The sequence below is a fragment of the Tarenaya hassleriana genome, unplaced genomic scaffold, assembly GCF_000463585.1.
Source record: "Tarenaya hassleriana unplaced genomic scaffold, ASM46358v1 Cleome1, whole genome shotgun sequence".
NCBI classification, from domain to species: domain Eukaryota; kingdom Viridiplantae; phylum Streptophyta; class Magnoliopsida; order Brassicales; family Cleomaceae; genus Tarenaya; species Tarenaya hassleriana.
Genome location: NW_010960187.1, coordinates 4772466 through 4789092, shown reverse-complemented (window position 1 = coordinate 4789092; position 16627 = coordinate 4772466). Strand labels below are relative to the sequence as shown.

Sequence of the window (16627 nt, the reverse complement as noted above, 5' to 3'; positions counted from 1 at the left end):
TATATATATATGTATATAGAACAAATAGAAAGTAATTATTGACATAAAAAATTGGTGAATAATGGGTCCTATAAAATAAACATGCCACGATGGATTTTCTATTCAATTGTCTGACGTGGCAACCGTATAGCGGGCTTGACACGTTGAGAATATGCCGCGTGTCGGCTGCCGAGGGCTTTGTGTTCTGCCACGAGTTGATTTTAAAATGAAGTAAAAATGAAAATAAAAAGTAAAGCAAAGAAAATAGCTGAAATTCCGGAACTGCCCCTGAAAGTTTGGCCGTGACAGAGACCGACCAATCGCCACAGTGCTTCCGGCCATTGAATCTCTGCCCCCCCCCTTTTTTTTTGGTTTCCTGCTTAAATATTCGGCTTAATTTTGGTAAAATCTATATGTAGATATCGTGAATCCCGGAGTGCATAGTTAACCAAACTGAAAAAGAAGTTGGTGAATTATGGTAAATTTTATTTCCTTGCGAAATTAATATATGATAAAATAACATTTGTGTAGAAATAATACAAAGAAACAAAGCCTAAGATGGGATGTTTGACAAATTAGATGCGATGAAAAATTGGTTGGACTTTCTTTATTTTCGGGGATTGGTATATATTATAAAAGTAAATAAAATTTTAGAAATAGAAAAAGATATTATGAGGGTTTGACAAGTCAAGCTATATACGGGAAGGTGTGTTGGTGTTTGTTACTAAAGTGTCAAAAGGAAAGATATATGGGTGCATTTAATGGATTAAAGATTGGAAAAAAAGGATGGTCTTCCTATTCTCTCTCTAGAAAATGCCTCAAGATCTCCCTTTCTCTTTCTCTCTCTACCTTAAATAAAACCCCCCATAGATTTCTTCACCAGTCGCCACACCAATCCTTCTCCTCAATCTCTCTCTCTCTCTGTGAAGAGTCTCTCTCGAAGCTCAAGAAACGGTATCAATGGCTGTCGAAGCTCGGCATATGAACATTTTCCCTCAGTTGATAATGAACAGGTAAATTCCCCCTCCCCCCCCCCTTCAATTCTTGTTTCTCGGGAAAGCTTTCCTCATCGGAATCATTCCTGTTTTTTTCAATCGCTTTCGGAAGCTTTCTGGGTTCCCCCTCTCTTCTGAATCTGTTTCGTCATTAGAACTGTTTCTTCGTCTTCCGCGTTATTTTTTGTCCGAGATATTGAATTTTCTCTGTTTGTTTCTTCATCTACAGAGAATGCGTTAAATCACAAGCCAATATGAACCATGCCCAGATGGAATTCGCCGGAGTTCCAGCGACGAACGTCGGCATGGGGACGTACGGACAGTCCCTCGCCGTTGATCCCGCCGTCATCGCGGCTGCGAAAGCCTGCTTCAACAAATCAGACAGTGGTGTCACGTACAACGTTAATCCCTCTCCCGTTCCGAGAAAACGCTCCCGAGATTCTGCGTTCTGCGACTCTGACGCTCTCCTCGCGGCTCAGAACCGCAGGCCCTCCGCGTTCGGGTCGCTGATCGACCAAGAACTTGCGTCTCAGATCCAACAACAGCAATCGGAGATCGACCGGTTCGTGGTTCAGAGTCATGATATCACATTATCATACCATATATGTGCATGTGCATCTATGTGCATATAGATGCTTGACCGTAGGATTTTGGCCTTTCTCAATCAAAACACAATTGATATTAATTTGCATTAATATGCTATATAAATTAGTTTAACGAGTAAGACTAATTTTATAATCATTTTATTCTTGTAAATCTGTTTGTCAATGAAATTATAATATTTTTTTAGTGTTTAACAATGGATATACGTACGTGTGGTCTTTCTTGCGACCCCGTCCATTGAACATGGGTTATATAATAAGGTTCATTTATTCATGAATATTTACATTAGGCAGATACATACATACATACATGCATGTGTGTGTATATTAAGCGATTCGAGTTCTCGAATTTATAAATGGTCAAAGGTGTTATTATATTTATAAATGGCAATCGATCGTGAATCCTACGATTTTTAAAAGAAGGCAGCAAACCTCCAATTATTTTGTTCAGCAGACGGAGAAGCTGAGGATGGAGCTTGAAGAACGTCAGCGGGCACAAACGCGGATACTGGCGTCGGCGATTCAGAACGCCGTAGCCAAGAAGCTCAAGGAGAAAGACGAAGAGATCGTGCGGATGGGGAAACTCAACTGGGTCCTACAAGAGCGCGCGAAGAGCCTCTACGTCGAGAACCAGATCTGGCGAGACCTGGCTCAGACCAACGAAGCCACCGCCAACACCCTTCGAGCCAACCTGGAACAGGTCCTCGCTCAGGTCGACGGCGCCGCAGTCGAAGACCACCGTCCGTCCGCCGCAGCAGCCGTAGAAGAGGACGCGGAGTCCAGCTGCGGGAGCTGCGGCGAAGATGATGAAGGCGGGAGGAAGGCGGAGGTGCGGGGAGGGTGCAGGCGGTGCGGGGAGAGGGAAGCGAGCGTGTTGGTATTGCCGTGTCGGCATCTGTGTCTGTGTACGGTCTGTGGTTCAGCTCTGCTACGTGCATGTCCCGTCTGCGATACGGTCATGAACGCTAGTGTACATGTTAACATGTCTTGACCACCTTCCCTTTTTCCCCCCAAATTTTTTTGTTTTTTTTTTTATTTTTTCTCGTCAGGGAAAAAGGATAATAGAAATGTGATTTTTTTTTTTACATTTTGAGAAAATAGAAATATCATTGATTCCCTTTGTTTGTAAAGTAGTTTATTTTGTAAAGAGGGTTTTAATTTTATTGACTTTGCCCTTATATCTTATTATGGAACCTAAGGCATTGGCAAACCATAAAAATCTGATTTTACACATGTTTAAATTTTGAAAACCAACCATTTATACAATTCAGGATTCATGATATTATATATATCGCTGTATTATATTTTAGAAAAATTCGGTGGAAGTTGCGAAAGGCAACAAAATTGAGAAAAGGAAAGAGGCATGGAAGAATGTGCAAAGGAAACATGTGACGTGCTTCGGCGGCCTTTCGCATCTTTTTTTTTTAATGGTTGGTCTCTGGTCCCTCACTTTCCCCCTTTCGCACCTCTCCTTTGTATTTATTGCAAAGCAACTTCTTAAAATATTTACATATATATATATATATATATATATGCACATACACCCTAACCTCAAAGATCTCACAATTCCAGACACCCAAATCTATGTTTAAATTAATGTACCTTAAAATATGCATAAAAAGCCGTATTTTTTATTTTAAAATTTATATTTTTATTAAGACAACATTTATTTGTTAATTTTTTATTTATATTTGATTCCAATTAATTTAATTTTAAAAAACTTTTAATCAAATTTATTTTTGATATAATTATGTATTATAAAAATCACCTCCGTATACACATCTTCGGCATAGATAAAAACATAGATCGTTCTGAAATCCAAAAGTTAAATGAGACATAAAGACTATTGTATGAATTCAATTGCTTAAAAAAAAATTAGACAATTTCAATTAAGAGTCATTATAATTGTCGAGTAATAAATTTGAAATTCAGGTCATATCATGATCATGTGCGGGTGTGGACAAAAAACATAAATATGCATGTTTGATTCACAACCATTTCTCTTTTTCCAATATATATATATATATATATATGTTAATTTTGTCCGATTCTCTAATTTCGAGTGGGGGACAAAAAAAAAACGGTGTGAAATTCACGACGTACGATGATTGAGTCCAAGAAACGTTACTCTGTCATTATACGAAAAATAAAATATTACAAAAATCTATTCATTAAAATTTAAAAAGGGAAATAATTGAATATGTGGGGATGGGTTGGCCAATTGGTACGTCCTTGGGTTCGTACAGAAGAAATAAATGTAGAATAGGACATGTGAATTTTGCTAATTCTTCCGTTCACCTAATCATTTATTTTGTTTCTCATAAAATTTATCTCCCTAATTGGAGATTATATATATATATATGTAATTAGTTTTTCATATATTTTAATTTTATTTAATTTGGGGTTTTAAAATATATTGAGATTTTTAACTTAAAAAGTTACAATGTATATAAAAGGGAGATTCACATATTAAATACTCAACTTTAACCAAATTTCCAAATTAAATACTTAACTATCTCACTTCCAAATTAAATACTCAACTATATTGAAATTCACAAATAAAAACTAAACTTTGCAAATTTTAACATATAACTAAAGGATAATCCAAAACAAAACCCTTTACTTTTTTTTCATCACAATTTAAACCCTATACTTTTTTTTATCCAAAAAAACCCTAAACTTTTCAAAATTTTAAAAATGATACACATTCATATACATATATTAATTATTATAAGCACAAAATCAATTACACATTTATTTTCCACAAAATTAATTATACATTTATTTTCCAAAAAATTAATTACACATTTATTTTCCACAAAATTAATTGTACATTTATTTTATATATTTATACGTATATATATGTTACACATTTATTTTCCACAAAATTAATTGTACATTTATTTTATATATTTATATGTATATATATGTTTTATATATATGCGTGATATATGTATTTTTTTCCTAAAAAATTATTATATATATAAAAAACTATTTATTATTTGTATATTGTTTTATATATAAAAAACTATTTTCCAAAAACATATTTATATGTATATATATGTTTTATATATGTATGGTATATGTATTTTTTTCCTAAATTTTTTATATATATAAGAAATTATTTATTATTTTTATATGAGTTAAATTGTCCAAAAAAACATGTTCTTGAAAAATAGTTTCTTATATATAAAACAATATACAAATAATAAATAGTTTCTTATATATATACTGATTTTTAGGAAAAAATACATATATCTTACATATATATAAAACATATATATACATATAAATATATAAAATAAATTTACAATTAATTTTGTGGAAAATAAATGTGTAATTAATTTTATGCTTATAATAATTAATATATGTATATGAATGTGTATCATTTTTTAAATTTTGAAAAGTTTAGGGTTTTTTTGGATAAAAAAAGTATAGGGTTTAAATTGTGATGAAAAAAAAGTAAAGGATTTTGTTTTGGATTATCATTTAGGTATATGTTAAAATTTGCAAACTTTAGTTTTTATTTGAGAATTTCAATATAGTTGAGTATTTAATTTGGAAGTGAGATAGTTAAGTAATTAATTTGGAAATTTGGTTAAAGTTCAGTATTTAATATGTGAATCTCCCTATATAAAATTCATTTGTTTGTAATTTATCAAGTTTTATTGAGATTTTTTGTTTTTACATCAGATTAGGCAAAATATTACAAACCTAACCTATATATTTAGATTGGGACAAGATTTGAAAGCCATCTTGATCTGCTCTTTGCCCATGTTTACGTCCTCCACCATGTCAGATAGCGCAATCGGTCCTTTATGAACACACGAATAAATTGGGCCTCAATGATCTAATTGGGCCGATTGAAATAAATTGGGCTTTTCTTTCAACCAAAAAATAACTAAATCTACCCAATCCATTCTGGGCTTTGGGCCCATCGAGTTTTATCAAAACCCATCTCATTATCTATCTAACCTTCCATCGCTTAGTTCACACACTAAATTTGTTTCTAGTCTCCTAAACATTTTTTTTACAAAAAAAGGCGAAGAATAATAATAGGAAATATCAATTTTTTTTGGTGTAAAATTTTTACATATTTTAGCATCAAAATTTATATTTTCTTATGTTTTGATATGTAAATTATTATTTCCTACTTAATTGAGTAAAACGTAGATGTTTTGATTTAAATTAATTTATTGTTTATCTACTACCATATAATTTTGATCACCACACCAAATCGTGGAGTCACAATCTGAATCGTATTTTTTGGTTTTACGTGTTTGAATTGATTATTCGCTTATTAAAACAAATAAATATTAAATATAGATAATAACATAAACAAAAAATCGAATTATATAATTATAAGCTAAAATAGCATACATAAACAATAACGTGTTACTCTCTTTTTTTTGCATCAGATTTAAATTAAATTATAGTTTCGATATTATAAATTAACAATTGGTTTAAATAATTATGCGTTATGATTAACCTTACACTCGATCATCCTTAATTAAAATCACTGTTATGATCTGTTGCTTATTCTAACATCAATAATAAGAGTACGTGTTTAATTTAGTGAATTAATTATGTATATAGAGTACCTGTTTAGTTACAAAGTTGGTTGGTCAAACTAATATTTTCTTTTACCCATTTGGTTGGTTGCTTGAATTGGTGTGCCTAATCCAAACTTAATTAATAATTTTAAAATAAAATCAATATTTAATCATAATCACCACAACAAACCTCATGATATTGGGAGAGTATAAGTTTTGTTTGATTAATTTAACAAAGCGATAACCACAGTAATAAATTAATCGCTAATTGGGTAATCAAGCTAATGATTGCTGTCTCCATTTTCAAACTTCCTCCTGCCACTGTCCCCTGACTGCAGAATTATATGTTTTTTATTTTCAATTTTATTTTAATTTATAACGTTTGTGATGAAAATAAACAAAATAAAATATAATAATTACTGGGTGTTTAAAAAGTAAAAAAAAAAACAGCTTTTTTCTTGTTGCGAGGAGACAAAGTCCATGTGCCCCCTCCCCCCTTGATTTCTTAAGCCGAGGTTCATGCTTAATCCTCTTTCATTTATAGGGTTAATCTAATTATAATTTTGTTTATTATAGTTTGTGACATACGTTTTAGTTTATAAATATTTTATGTTTAATCGCTAATACCATGTTTGAATATTTTTTGTATTATTTTAATATCCAGTTTATTATTGGATAATATAATGATACAAAAATATACAAAATATATTTTTATTTAGATTTAAATTCAAACGTGTAGAGAGATTTTTATCTAGATTTCTCTTATTTTTTTTAGATGATATATACTTCAATTTTGGATTATAAATAAAATCGAATTTCTATTTTTGTATTTGTAAATTTAATTTGCAATTAGTAAAAGTAAAATATGTTATTGTTAGAGGGAATCTTTGGTAATTTACGAAATGTCAACACTTGAAACAGAGTACGAGAATGCCAGCGAAGAGAGCCACTGTTAAAAATTAAAAAGAAAATAAAATAAAAACCAAAAAAGTTAAAAACTTTTCTCTTACGCCATTCCAAGAGCAACCAGTAAACCGATTTATTCTTCTCCTGCTTTCCACATAATCAAACCCAAACATCAAAATCAAGAGAAAAAAGGAGCAATTTTTATTTTATTTTTACTGAGGGAAAGCAGAGATTTTGAAGATGCCAAGTTAGGGTTTTCTTAATAATATATTTTGGAGTTTAATCTCCCTCCATTTTTCACTGGTATGGAAGCTTCTTTCTGATTTTTTTTTTGGGGTATTTCATCGGCTGCTGCTTACAAGTGACCTTGTTCTTCGTCGATCTTGTTTTAGAATTTAATAATAAGTGAAATATGCTTTTTTTTTTCGGAAATCTCTTTTTTCTTCCCAGTTCTATGTAATAATTGAGGGTCTGGATGGTTTCGGTGGTTGGATGATTTGAGCTGTTCCTTTTGTTCTTTTCTCACATCTTCTTTGCAATTTTGCGAATGATTTTCCCGGATTTGCTGTGATCTGTTGATGGGTTTGGTTAAAGTTTGCTCTTTGATGATCTGGAACGTAAGTGGGTTGATTTCTTTTGGATTTTCTTCATTCTTTTTTTTGTCCCTGTTTGAATTTCGGGAAAATTTTGAAAATTTGTAGAATCGAAGCTTTGATGATCCTATGTTGGGGTAGCTTTTAGATGAGTTTCGCTTTATCACTTTTTTTTTATATTTGAATTTTCATATATATTTTTGCAGATCCGTTTGGCACCTTGGGTTGGTTTTTGACCTTTAAATAGTGATAAAGGGAAGAAACTCTCGAGCTTTTGTAGCTTTCTGAGAAATTTTCGTGTAAAGAAGATATAGAAACATGGAGAATCAGGTCTCTTCCTTCGATGCGTTACCATTGAATCCCATCGGAGAATCGAGGCTAGAGCTAGATGAGGAAGACTTCAGAAGCTGTTGTGGAGATGAAGAGGTATGGTTGAAGGAGAGTGATGATATGGTTAAGGTTGCAGAGGAGAAAAAAGACGAACTTGATGAATTTTCAGCCAAGATGTTCTTCAAGGGCGTTTCCATGTCACAAGGGGGAGGAGATTCAGGTTCTGGATCTTCAGGGATAGGAGTTATCTTGGAGAGATCAGCTGATTTTGCGGAGATTAAGGTGCAGAAAAGATTGGATTTTTATGCAGAAGGGTCAGTGGCTGAGTACTTGGCCTTGATGGATGGTCTTGTAGTAGCTTTGCAGAATAATATTTGCCGTGTGTTCGCTGCTACTGACTCCGAGTTGCTTTATAATCAGGCAAGGCTCTTCTCTGTCCAATTGCTCTTCTTTGCTATGGCATTGTTGCTGATAGGTCTAGAAATGGGAGGAATTTGTGTATGAACTCGAGTTTCTTTACGTATAATCGCATTATCTTCCTTAGATGATGCTTTATCTTTGGGAAACTTCATTCTCTCATGGTTGAAAGCTGTCCGGTAATGAATTTCGACAGTCCTCTATTCAATTGTTTTGGCTTATCTTCTCACAGCAATGGCTAATAAACCCACATTTTCGTCCTTTTGGTTTTTTTATGCTCTTGCTGACAGATAATGCGTGAGGAGAAGCTCGAAAACCCGCTTTTGGTAGCTCTGAGGGAAAGAATACTCGAGCATACGAGCAATCTAGAGACTTTTGTTCTGAATCTTGTTCCTCCTTGTGATCTCGAGCAGTCTCTTAACCTGGCTCATGTGGCCATAGGAATGATTTCTTCCTCAGTTGATGGCAGCGATGAATCAGTAGAGAACTGCACTGTCTGCTGCGAGGACCGTCTATCCTTGATGATGATTACGTTTAAATGCACCCACAGATTCTGTTCACTTTGCATGAAAACATACGTCGACGGGAAAGTACAGTCCTCTCAAGTCCCCATCAGGTGCCCTCAGCCTCGTTGCAAATACTATGTCTCCACTGCAGAATGCAAAACATTCCTCCCCGTGTCTTCCTATGAATTGTTCTCAAAAGCCTTGGAGGAAGCAAATGTGAGGATGAACGACAAGATTTACTGCCCGTATCCAAACTGTTCTGTTCTGATTGACCCGCATGAATGTTTGTCCGGGAGGGCGAGTTCCTCTAGTCAGTCTGAGGGTAATTGTATCGAGTGCCCAGCTTGCGAGAGGTTTGTCTGCGTGGAATGTGGTGTTCCTTGGCATTCTTCCATGAGTTGCGTCGAGTTCCAGAATCTCCCAGTGGAGGAAAGGGATGCTGCCGATATTACGTTGCATCGCCTTGCTCTGAATAAGAGGTGGAGGCGGTGCCAGCAATGTCGTAGAATGATCGAGCTCATTCAAGGGTGCTACCACATGACGTGCTGGTGAGTCGGAAAACACCTTATTCTAGCCATTTACAATATTATTAGCGTATTTATACGTGAATTCAGCTTGCAATAGACTGAAAATCCTGTGTCTATACATATTGAAACACGAAAAATACTAGCTTCCATGTGGATTAAACACCGCTTCACGTTGTGCAACAAGAACACAACTTCAAACTAGTTCTTTTGCAGGGTTTGTTTTTGGGATGACGTTGGAATTCTTGTCTATGTATGTTCAGGTGCGGACATGAGTTCTGCTACTCATGCGGAGCAGAGTACAGGAACGGGCAACAGGCGTGCCATTGCGCCTTCTGGGAAGAAGATCAAGTGAACTCTGACGAGGAATCCTCGGCCGAAAACTCCGTCCATGAAACCGAGCAATGGCCGTGGGACACTTTTAGCTCATTCCCCATTGTCATGGATGCGTACACTGAGCAGGAACACTCTCAGCTCGCCCTAATCCAGCGTTTCTTGGCCGGGGGGTTCAGCCTCAGTGACCACCACACGTACCAGTCGCCGCCCCGTTGTACGGAGTCATCATACGTAGAAGCCGCCATGAAAGACCTCCATCAGCTTCCATGGCTCGAGAGGTTCGTGTCTGTCATAAGCGATGACTACTACGAGGAGTACAACCAGTGAGGCTGGATGCTGCCTAGGGGTAAAAGGGTCATTTCCGGCTTCCCGGATCAAGGGTGACGGCGTTGCAAGAGTTCCTCGCTCTTAGACGGCTCCGGTCACCGGATTCCGGCGAAAGAATTTGTGGTTTATAGATTCTTGATGCTCTCAGAACCCAACCAGTGAGGGAACTGTTTGGAAAAGCAAAGAAAGTCTGATCATTTACATGTTTTTTTATATATATATATATATTCTTCATGCGAAATGATTAATGTTCCTAAGAATTTATATGGAATAAAGAATATTTGGTTTATTTTCATTTGGATATGATATTTGATTTACGTAATGATTGTTTTATGTAAATCTGGCTTTATAAAGTGATACAATAATCAGTACACTCATCTTGAGGTGTCTTGAAAGTTTTCCAAAATAAATAAACGAATATTAATTAATCAGAGGGTTATATACGGACCAAATATCATATTATATGATAAAAAGGAACTAGGTCCTGCAAAACTCTTTTTTTTTTATATATAAAATAATAAAAGCTCCATTATCCACAGTTACATAATATTTATAATGTTTTTATATCAAAGGAAACTTTACATATTGTATAATATATGGTCTGCGTAGCTTCGCAGCAGCAGAAGCGTTCTTTCCGTCACGCCGACACGGACGCATTGTATTTCAACATAATAAAATAAAATACACACCATTTAAAAAAACATTTTATAATATATTCCATAAGATGTTTGAAAATGTCTCCTCCGAAATATCCGGAATATATTTGTCAAAAAAGGCTGCATTATTTTGTTTCCATGCTATATGATAAGATTCATGTATGGCTGAGCATCTTAATTGACCAACCTATATAATTTATAAGCTAAAAACCCAGAATTACAAAATATTGCATGTAACAAAAAAATCAGTAAGAGTGTAATAATCAATTGACGTATATACACGCGTGATGAATCTAATGATTATAATCATTTGAGATTTAAAAAAAATCCAAATTCATGACTTATTTGGTCTTTAGTCATATATGACACATTATTATTATTATTATTATTATTATTATTATTATTATTATTATTATTATTATTTTTGATAACGGATGATCCCTACCTGCTATCTTTCGGACTCACTGATCAGGTAAACCTCTGATCCGAAAACAGTTTTTATATATGGATAATATAAATCCATAAATTACTTCACTCCCACCATCCAGAAATCGAACACTCAATCCCAAGGTGAATTAACTCCTATCTCACCACTCGCTCACGATTTGTTGGGTTATATTTTTACATATGGTCAATCTTTTTTTAATGAAACAATGAAGTAGACCAACAAATTTTAAAATAGTTAATAAAAATGAAATTTTATAAAATAGATGAATCAGTTTGGTCATCAAAATACAATTTTTTAAGAAATCGAGCCGCTACAGTTTCCGAAGACGGACGCAATTTGCCACGTCATCGGAGCACTTCCATAAGGATTCCGCAATTGCTTACATCGTTGCTTACATCACGCTTTGCCGTGACGCCCATTCCTTGTTTTTTCTTGCTTCATAACACATTTGCAAATAATTTTCAAGTTTTTTTTGGGAAAAGTAATAATAATTTTCATCGCGACCCATTTGATTAATAATATAATCTTCTATGTTATGTCATGTATGTATGTGATATGTATTAATAGCTCTTATATGGAATGATAATGTAGTAAAACAATTTGAATAACATGTTTAAATTTATTCAAAATTATTAGTTAAGTCAAACAATTTTTTTTTCCTATAAGGAAAATTAATTCGAGTTATTTCATGGAAAAAGTTGGGCCGCTAACATTGGGTTTCAACAAATAATGTTATTTCATGGAAAAAGGTGGTCCTCCATAAACTGTTTTATTTTCTTCTTGTTGGAAAAATCACGAAGAAAATCATGACACGGATGGATGATCATGGTCTTTCTCTATCATGGGTTAGTCTTTCTTTATATCATATACCATATAGTTTTTTTTCTTTAATCTTGATAAATAAATCCATTTTGTTAATTTGACTCTTTGATTTACCTAATATGATTAATCCCCCACATTGAGAAATATAAAAAATTATGCGGTATTTTCACATGGCATGAACCTGCTGTCTCTTTCTCTCTCTCACCACGAGTTCGGGCTGAGGCTCATATATCCCAGTATCTGGATACCCTTTCTTCTTCTTCATCTGCTCCTCCTCCTCCTCCGTTTGTTGGTTCCTTCGACGAATTAATCTTATAGCTTCGTCCCTATTTTGCCATTTTCCATCAACCCTTGCCCCATGTCCTCTGCCCCTTTCTTTCTGTCTGATTTTTTCGACTAAATTTGGGTTAGATTCCTTTCGTCCTGTAGCTTTCCGCAATTTCGACGAAACCCTTTTTTTGTTCAATTCCTTTTCTGGGTTTAAAGGATCTTCCAGGGGGTTTTTCTCGTTCGTTTCGATTTCTGAAGTTCTCTCCAGGTATTATCTTTTCTGTTTCCACTTTTTTTGTACATTGATACGGTGGACCTGTAAACCGGACAATCGGATGCACCTCCCGCTGAAGCAAGCAAGAAGTGGGGTGTTGTGTTGGAAAAATGGAACCTTGTTCATGGGGTTAAGTGCGTGTCTTTGATCTTGTCTGTGTAGCTCCGTAGTTCGTACTTAGTCATACGATTTTATGTATCTGATGCTGGGTTTTGTGGAACATGTTGTGACGTTTTCTCAGATTAGGGCTTTGCCAAATCCCTTATCAATCTGAAATGGGTATCTGGTGTTATTAGTGCGATCTCCCCATTGAAATATTTGGATAGAAAACCGAACGGGAGAGATCATGGTTGTACTTGGAATCTTGATTTCTGTGGATCAAAGGTAGAGCCTTTGAGTGATATTCTGAATATGGCCGCTTCAACTGAGCCATCATCGTCTCTAAGTATCACCTCTTCTCACTTATCCAATGGCTCTGTTGGCACCAATCAGTCATCTCTATTCCATAGCAGCTCGGCTACCAATCTTGAGGTCGTTGCTCTAAGCAAACTTAGCTCCAATTTGGAGCAGCTGCTCTTCGAATTAGACTCTGATTATAGCGATGCTGAAATCTTCATCGATGGTGTTTCTGTGGGTGTCCACAGATGTATTTTGGCTGCCAGAAGCAAGTTTTTCGTTGAGTTGTTTAAGAAAGAAAACAATGGGGCAACTGGGAAATCCAAGTATCATATGAAAGATTTGTTGCCTTATGGAAAAGTGGGACATGAGGCGTTTTTGCATTTCTTGAACTATATCTACACTGGAAGGTTGAAGCCTTTTCCTATGGAGGTGTCCACTTGTGTCGACACAGTTTGTGCCCATGACTCCTGCAAGCCTGCCATTGACTTTGCTGTTGAACTGATGTATGCTTCCTCTGTGTTTCAACTCCCGGAGCTGGTTTCGTCTTTTCAGGTTTGGAAACTGCTCTCTCGGTGGTGCATGTTTGTTCTTGATTCATGACGCTTACCTGTCATGGTCTGTGTTTTTTTTTTTTGCAGCGGAGACTTTGTAACTTTGTGGAGAAGTCTCTCGTGGAGAACGTCCTTCCTATCCTCTTGGTTGCTTTCCATTGTAAATTGACTCAGCTTCTTGACCAGTGTGTTGAGAGAGTGGCAAGATCGGATCTTGACAGGTTCTGCATTGAGAAGGAGCTTCCTTTGGAAGTGTCGGAAAAGATTAAACAGCTTCAGGGTAGGTCTCCACAGGACGAGGACAGTACTTCAGATGTGTCAGAAAAATGGCAAAAGAGTATCGGGACAATACACAAAGCACTTGACTCAGATGATGTTGAGCTCGTAAAACTTTTGTTGACCGAGTCAAATGTAACTCTTGACCAAGCCAATGCTTTGCATTATGCGGTGGCATACTGTGACTCGAAAGTTGTGGCCGGAATTCTCTCTCTAGATATGGCTGATGTGAACTTCAGGAATTATCGGGGTTATACGGTTCTGCATTTTGCTGCAATGCGTAAGGAGCCATCGATCATAATTTCCCTTTTGAAAAAAGGTGCCTTTGCATCAGACTTGACATTCGATGGACGAAGTGCAGTTAATATATGTAGGAGGCTGACAAGGCCTAAAGATTACCATACCAAAATGGAGAAGGGGCAGGAATCTAATAAAGGCCGCATATGCATAGATATCTTGGAGAGAGAAATTAGGAGGAACCCGCTGGCTGGGGATACACCGACGTGTTCCCATTCTATGCCCGAGGATCTTCAAATGAGGCTGTTATACCTTGAAAAACGAGGTATTAACACATATATATGTCATTTTGTGGCAACCGATTCTCATTTTCTTCAATCGTAGTTACTTGTGGCTGTAGCTTAATGACTACTCTATGTTTTCGGTGTATTGCAGTGGGGCTTGCTCTGTCATTCTTCCCAACAGAAGCCAAAGTGGCTATGGACATCGCCAATGTTGAGGAAACGCTTGAATTCACGGGTCTTCCACCGCCATCAAAAGGTTCAACTGGGAATCTAACACAGGTTGACTTGAATGAAACACCTCATATGCAAACAAAAAGACTCCGTGCCCGGATGGAAGCTCTCATGAAAACCGGTAATGCTCTTCTATCTCACCTATAATGGATGGACATGGTTAGTAGTAGCTGGCCCATGGTTTTCGGTTTGAAAAGTCCAATATATCTGTTCCGAGACTGCCTTCTGTCGTATTGTCATATGGATTGCCGAAAAGGGTCTGCTCAGAACTTGGTTAAGATATGGATCTAGCATGCTTGTTGTGTAGAACCATATAAAACAGTAACAGATGACTAATGTGGGTTGATAATACTGCAGTTGAGACGGGATGGAGGTATTTTCCGCATTGCTCGGAGGTTCTGGACAAGTATATGGATGAGTGCATGGACGAGGACATGTCAGATGTGCTACACCTCGAAAGAGGCTCTCTTCAGGAGAGGAGATTGAAGAGGATGAGGTACAAGGAGCTGAAGGAAGATGTCCAAAAGGCATACAACAAAGACAAGGAGGCCGAGGTTGCCCGCTCTTGCCTCTCTGCCTCATCTTCTGCTTCTTCTTTAAGAGACGATGCCCTCAAGAACACCACGTGAAAAAAAAAAAAAAGTTGAAGCCTTAAAGAAAAAAAGTGATGTCTATATTTTCCTTCTTCTCGCCTGTTTGAAAGGCAACAGAAGAGAGTGAAAGACCCACTTGTGGTAAATCAGGAATTATAGAGATACTTAGGATGTATCAGGGAATGTGTATTAGTGGAATGGAGACCTGCCTGCTTAATATTGATGTCCATAAATTATTTGATACTTGAATACCGTCCCGTTATATCATAAAATTGAATACGATTTTTTAGGGAAAAAATCGTAATTAATAAAATATTAAATGGATTAAAGATGATGAAGTAAATACCTTTTTTATTATGAATATTAGTATCTTGTTATAAAGGTTGAATAGTGTTCCAATAGCGCAGCATGACCTTGGATGCAAACTATTCACTTTCATCTTTTCCTAGGCTTGATTCGGGTTTTACATGTAATTCTGCATACGTGTCCTTGAAAATCACGTGGATAACGAGCATTTTAATATTGCCATCCGTTTTGTTGAAAAACATGGAATAATTAATAATAATAACTACAATATATATAGAAACATGTTAAATGTTTAACAAGATAAAAAAATTCCCAAACTGACAAAAATATTCAAACTTGAAATAATTGATGGCGTTATTTTAATTAATTTACGATAATGTACATACGCATTTGTGATTCACTCTAATCTTAACTACAAAAATTTACAATAGTATCTTTATATCTCATTTATTCAACCAACCGAGTGACAGGAAACAAATAACCGAAAATTTAAAAAAAAAAGGAAACAAGGAGGCCAAATTCTACATTTCTACACAATCAAATTCGCGTGTGTTTATAGAAAATTCTGATAAATTTTTTTTTTTTGATAATATGTGATTTGCCAGTGGGGTTCGAATGCCAGTTTTGATACTGTAGGATATATATCCACGATCTCTAATATCAAACTCTACAAAATCTTGTTATACACACGTACATATACATGTTTTGTGTACACGATTTTGGCGAATCGTCCACGTGTTAAACTACCATGAACGGAATTAAAAAAAAAAATCACTTATATAAATCAATTTCAGACATTTCTTGAAGCTCCTAAAAAAAACTTCCTCTGCTAAGAAAGACATTAAAACTGTTTATTAGTTAAATCTGGATTGATGATCTTACTGATTTGTCAGTTTTCAATTTTCCCTGTCGTTGCCTTCCTTCTTGCCCACTGATCCCTCTCCGCTGACAAGTGTTACCCTCTTTTCATCTTCTTCTCGCTCTCTGTGTTTTTGGGCGTTCTTTCTTAAGCGTACAAATCAAAGTTTACTTCTTTGCTTATTCATGGAAGTTTGGGCCTAAATCTAGTTAGGTGTTCTTGTTAATATCGAATTAGGGCTGATTTCTGAATCTTTCTTGAAAAAGACCCTGCTTAACTTTTTTCCTGACCTTTTTTCCCCTCTCTGTAACCTCCATCATATAATCGTATTTTCTGCGGTTTTTCCTCTTCCG

At 35.6% G+C, this 16627-nt stretch overlaps 4 protein-coding genes and 1 long non-coding RNA gene across 8 annotated transcripts in view; 4 read left to right on the top strand and 1 right to left on the bottom strand.

The window, feature by feature from the left end:
- Positions 1–751: 751 nt before the first annotated feature.
- Positions 752–2739, top strand: LOC104811495 (E3 ubiquitin-protein ligase BOI-like). The gene is made up of 3 exons (XM_010538205.2): positions 752–992; positions 1204–1543; positions 2022–2739. Exons 1-3 carry the CDS (start codon positions 940–942, stop codon positions 2565–2567), a joined length of 939 nt encoding a protein of 312 aa, XP_010536507.1. The 5' UTR covers positions 752–939; the 3' UTR covers positions 2568–2739.
- A 4420-nt stretch (positions 2740–7159) lies between these two features.
- On the top strand, positions 7160–10363 carry LOC104811473. 2 transcript variants are annotated; one of them, XM_010538188.2, is made up of 4 exons: positions 7160–7338; positions 7835–8378; positions 8666–9429; positions 9669–10363. In XM_010538188.2, the coding sequence occupies exons 2-4, from the start codon at positions 7947–7949 to the stop codon at positions 10066–10068; spliced, it is 1596 nt and encodes a 531-aa protein (XP_010536490.1). In that variant the 5' UTR covers positions 7160–7338; positions 7835–7946; the 3' UTR covers positions 10069–10363. The 2 variants fall into 2 exon arrangements, with proteins under 2 accessions (XP_010536490.1, XP_010536497.1); XM_010538195.2 differs by lacking the exon at positions 7160–7338 and adding an exon at positions 7351–7652.
- A 1798-nt stretch (positions 10364–12161) lies between these two features.
- Positions 12162–15332, top strand: LOC104811424 (regulatory protein NPR3-like). 3 transcript variants are annotated; one of them, XM_010538124.2, is made up of 5 exons: positions 12162–12672; positions 12780–13489; positions 13576–14326; positions 14437–14637; positions 14874–15332. In XM_010538124.2, the coding sequence occupies exons 2-5, from the start codon at positions 12950–12952 to the stop codon at positions 15143–15145; spliced, it is 1764 nt and encodes a 587-aa protein (XP_010536426.1). In that variant the 5' UTR covers positions 12162–12672; positions 12780–12949; the 3' UTR covers positions 15146–15332. The 3 variants fall into 3 exon arrangements, with proteins under 3 accessions (XP_010536426.1, XP_010536418.1, XP_010536434.1); XM_010538132.2 differs by having other exon boundaries at positions 12163–13069; positions 13183–13489; XM_010538116.2 differs by having other exon boundaries at positions 12162–13489.
- LOC104811447 lies at positions 15103–16385 on the bottom strand. The gene is made up of 2 exons (XR_771452.1): positions 16298–16385; positions 15103–15597 (listed from the first exon to the last, which is right to left on the bottom strand). It is a non-coding gene; the product is annotated as an uncharacterized LOC104811447 (long non-coding RNA).
- LOC104811454 (transmembrane protein 56) overlaps positions 16317–16627 on the top strand; it is a 3648-nt gene continuing 3337 nt past the window's right edge. Inside the window, exon 1 of the mRNA XM_010538150.2 lies at positions 16317–16621. The gene's annotated coding sequence lies outside the window, so the exon portion shown is untranslated. The remainder of the gene's footprint in view (positions 16622–16627) is intronic.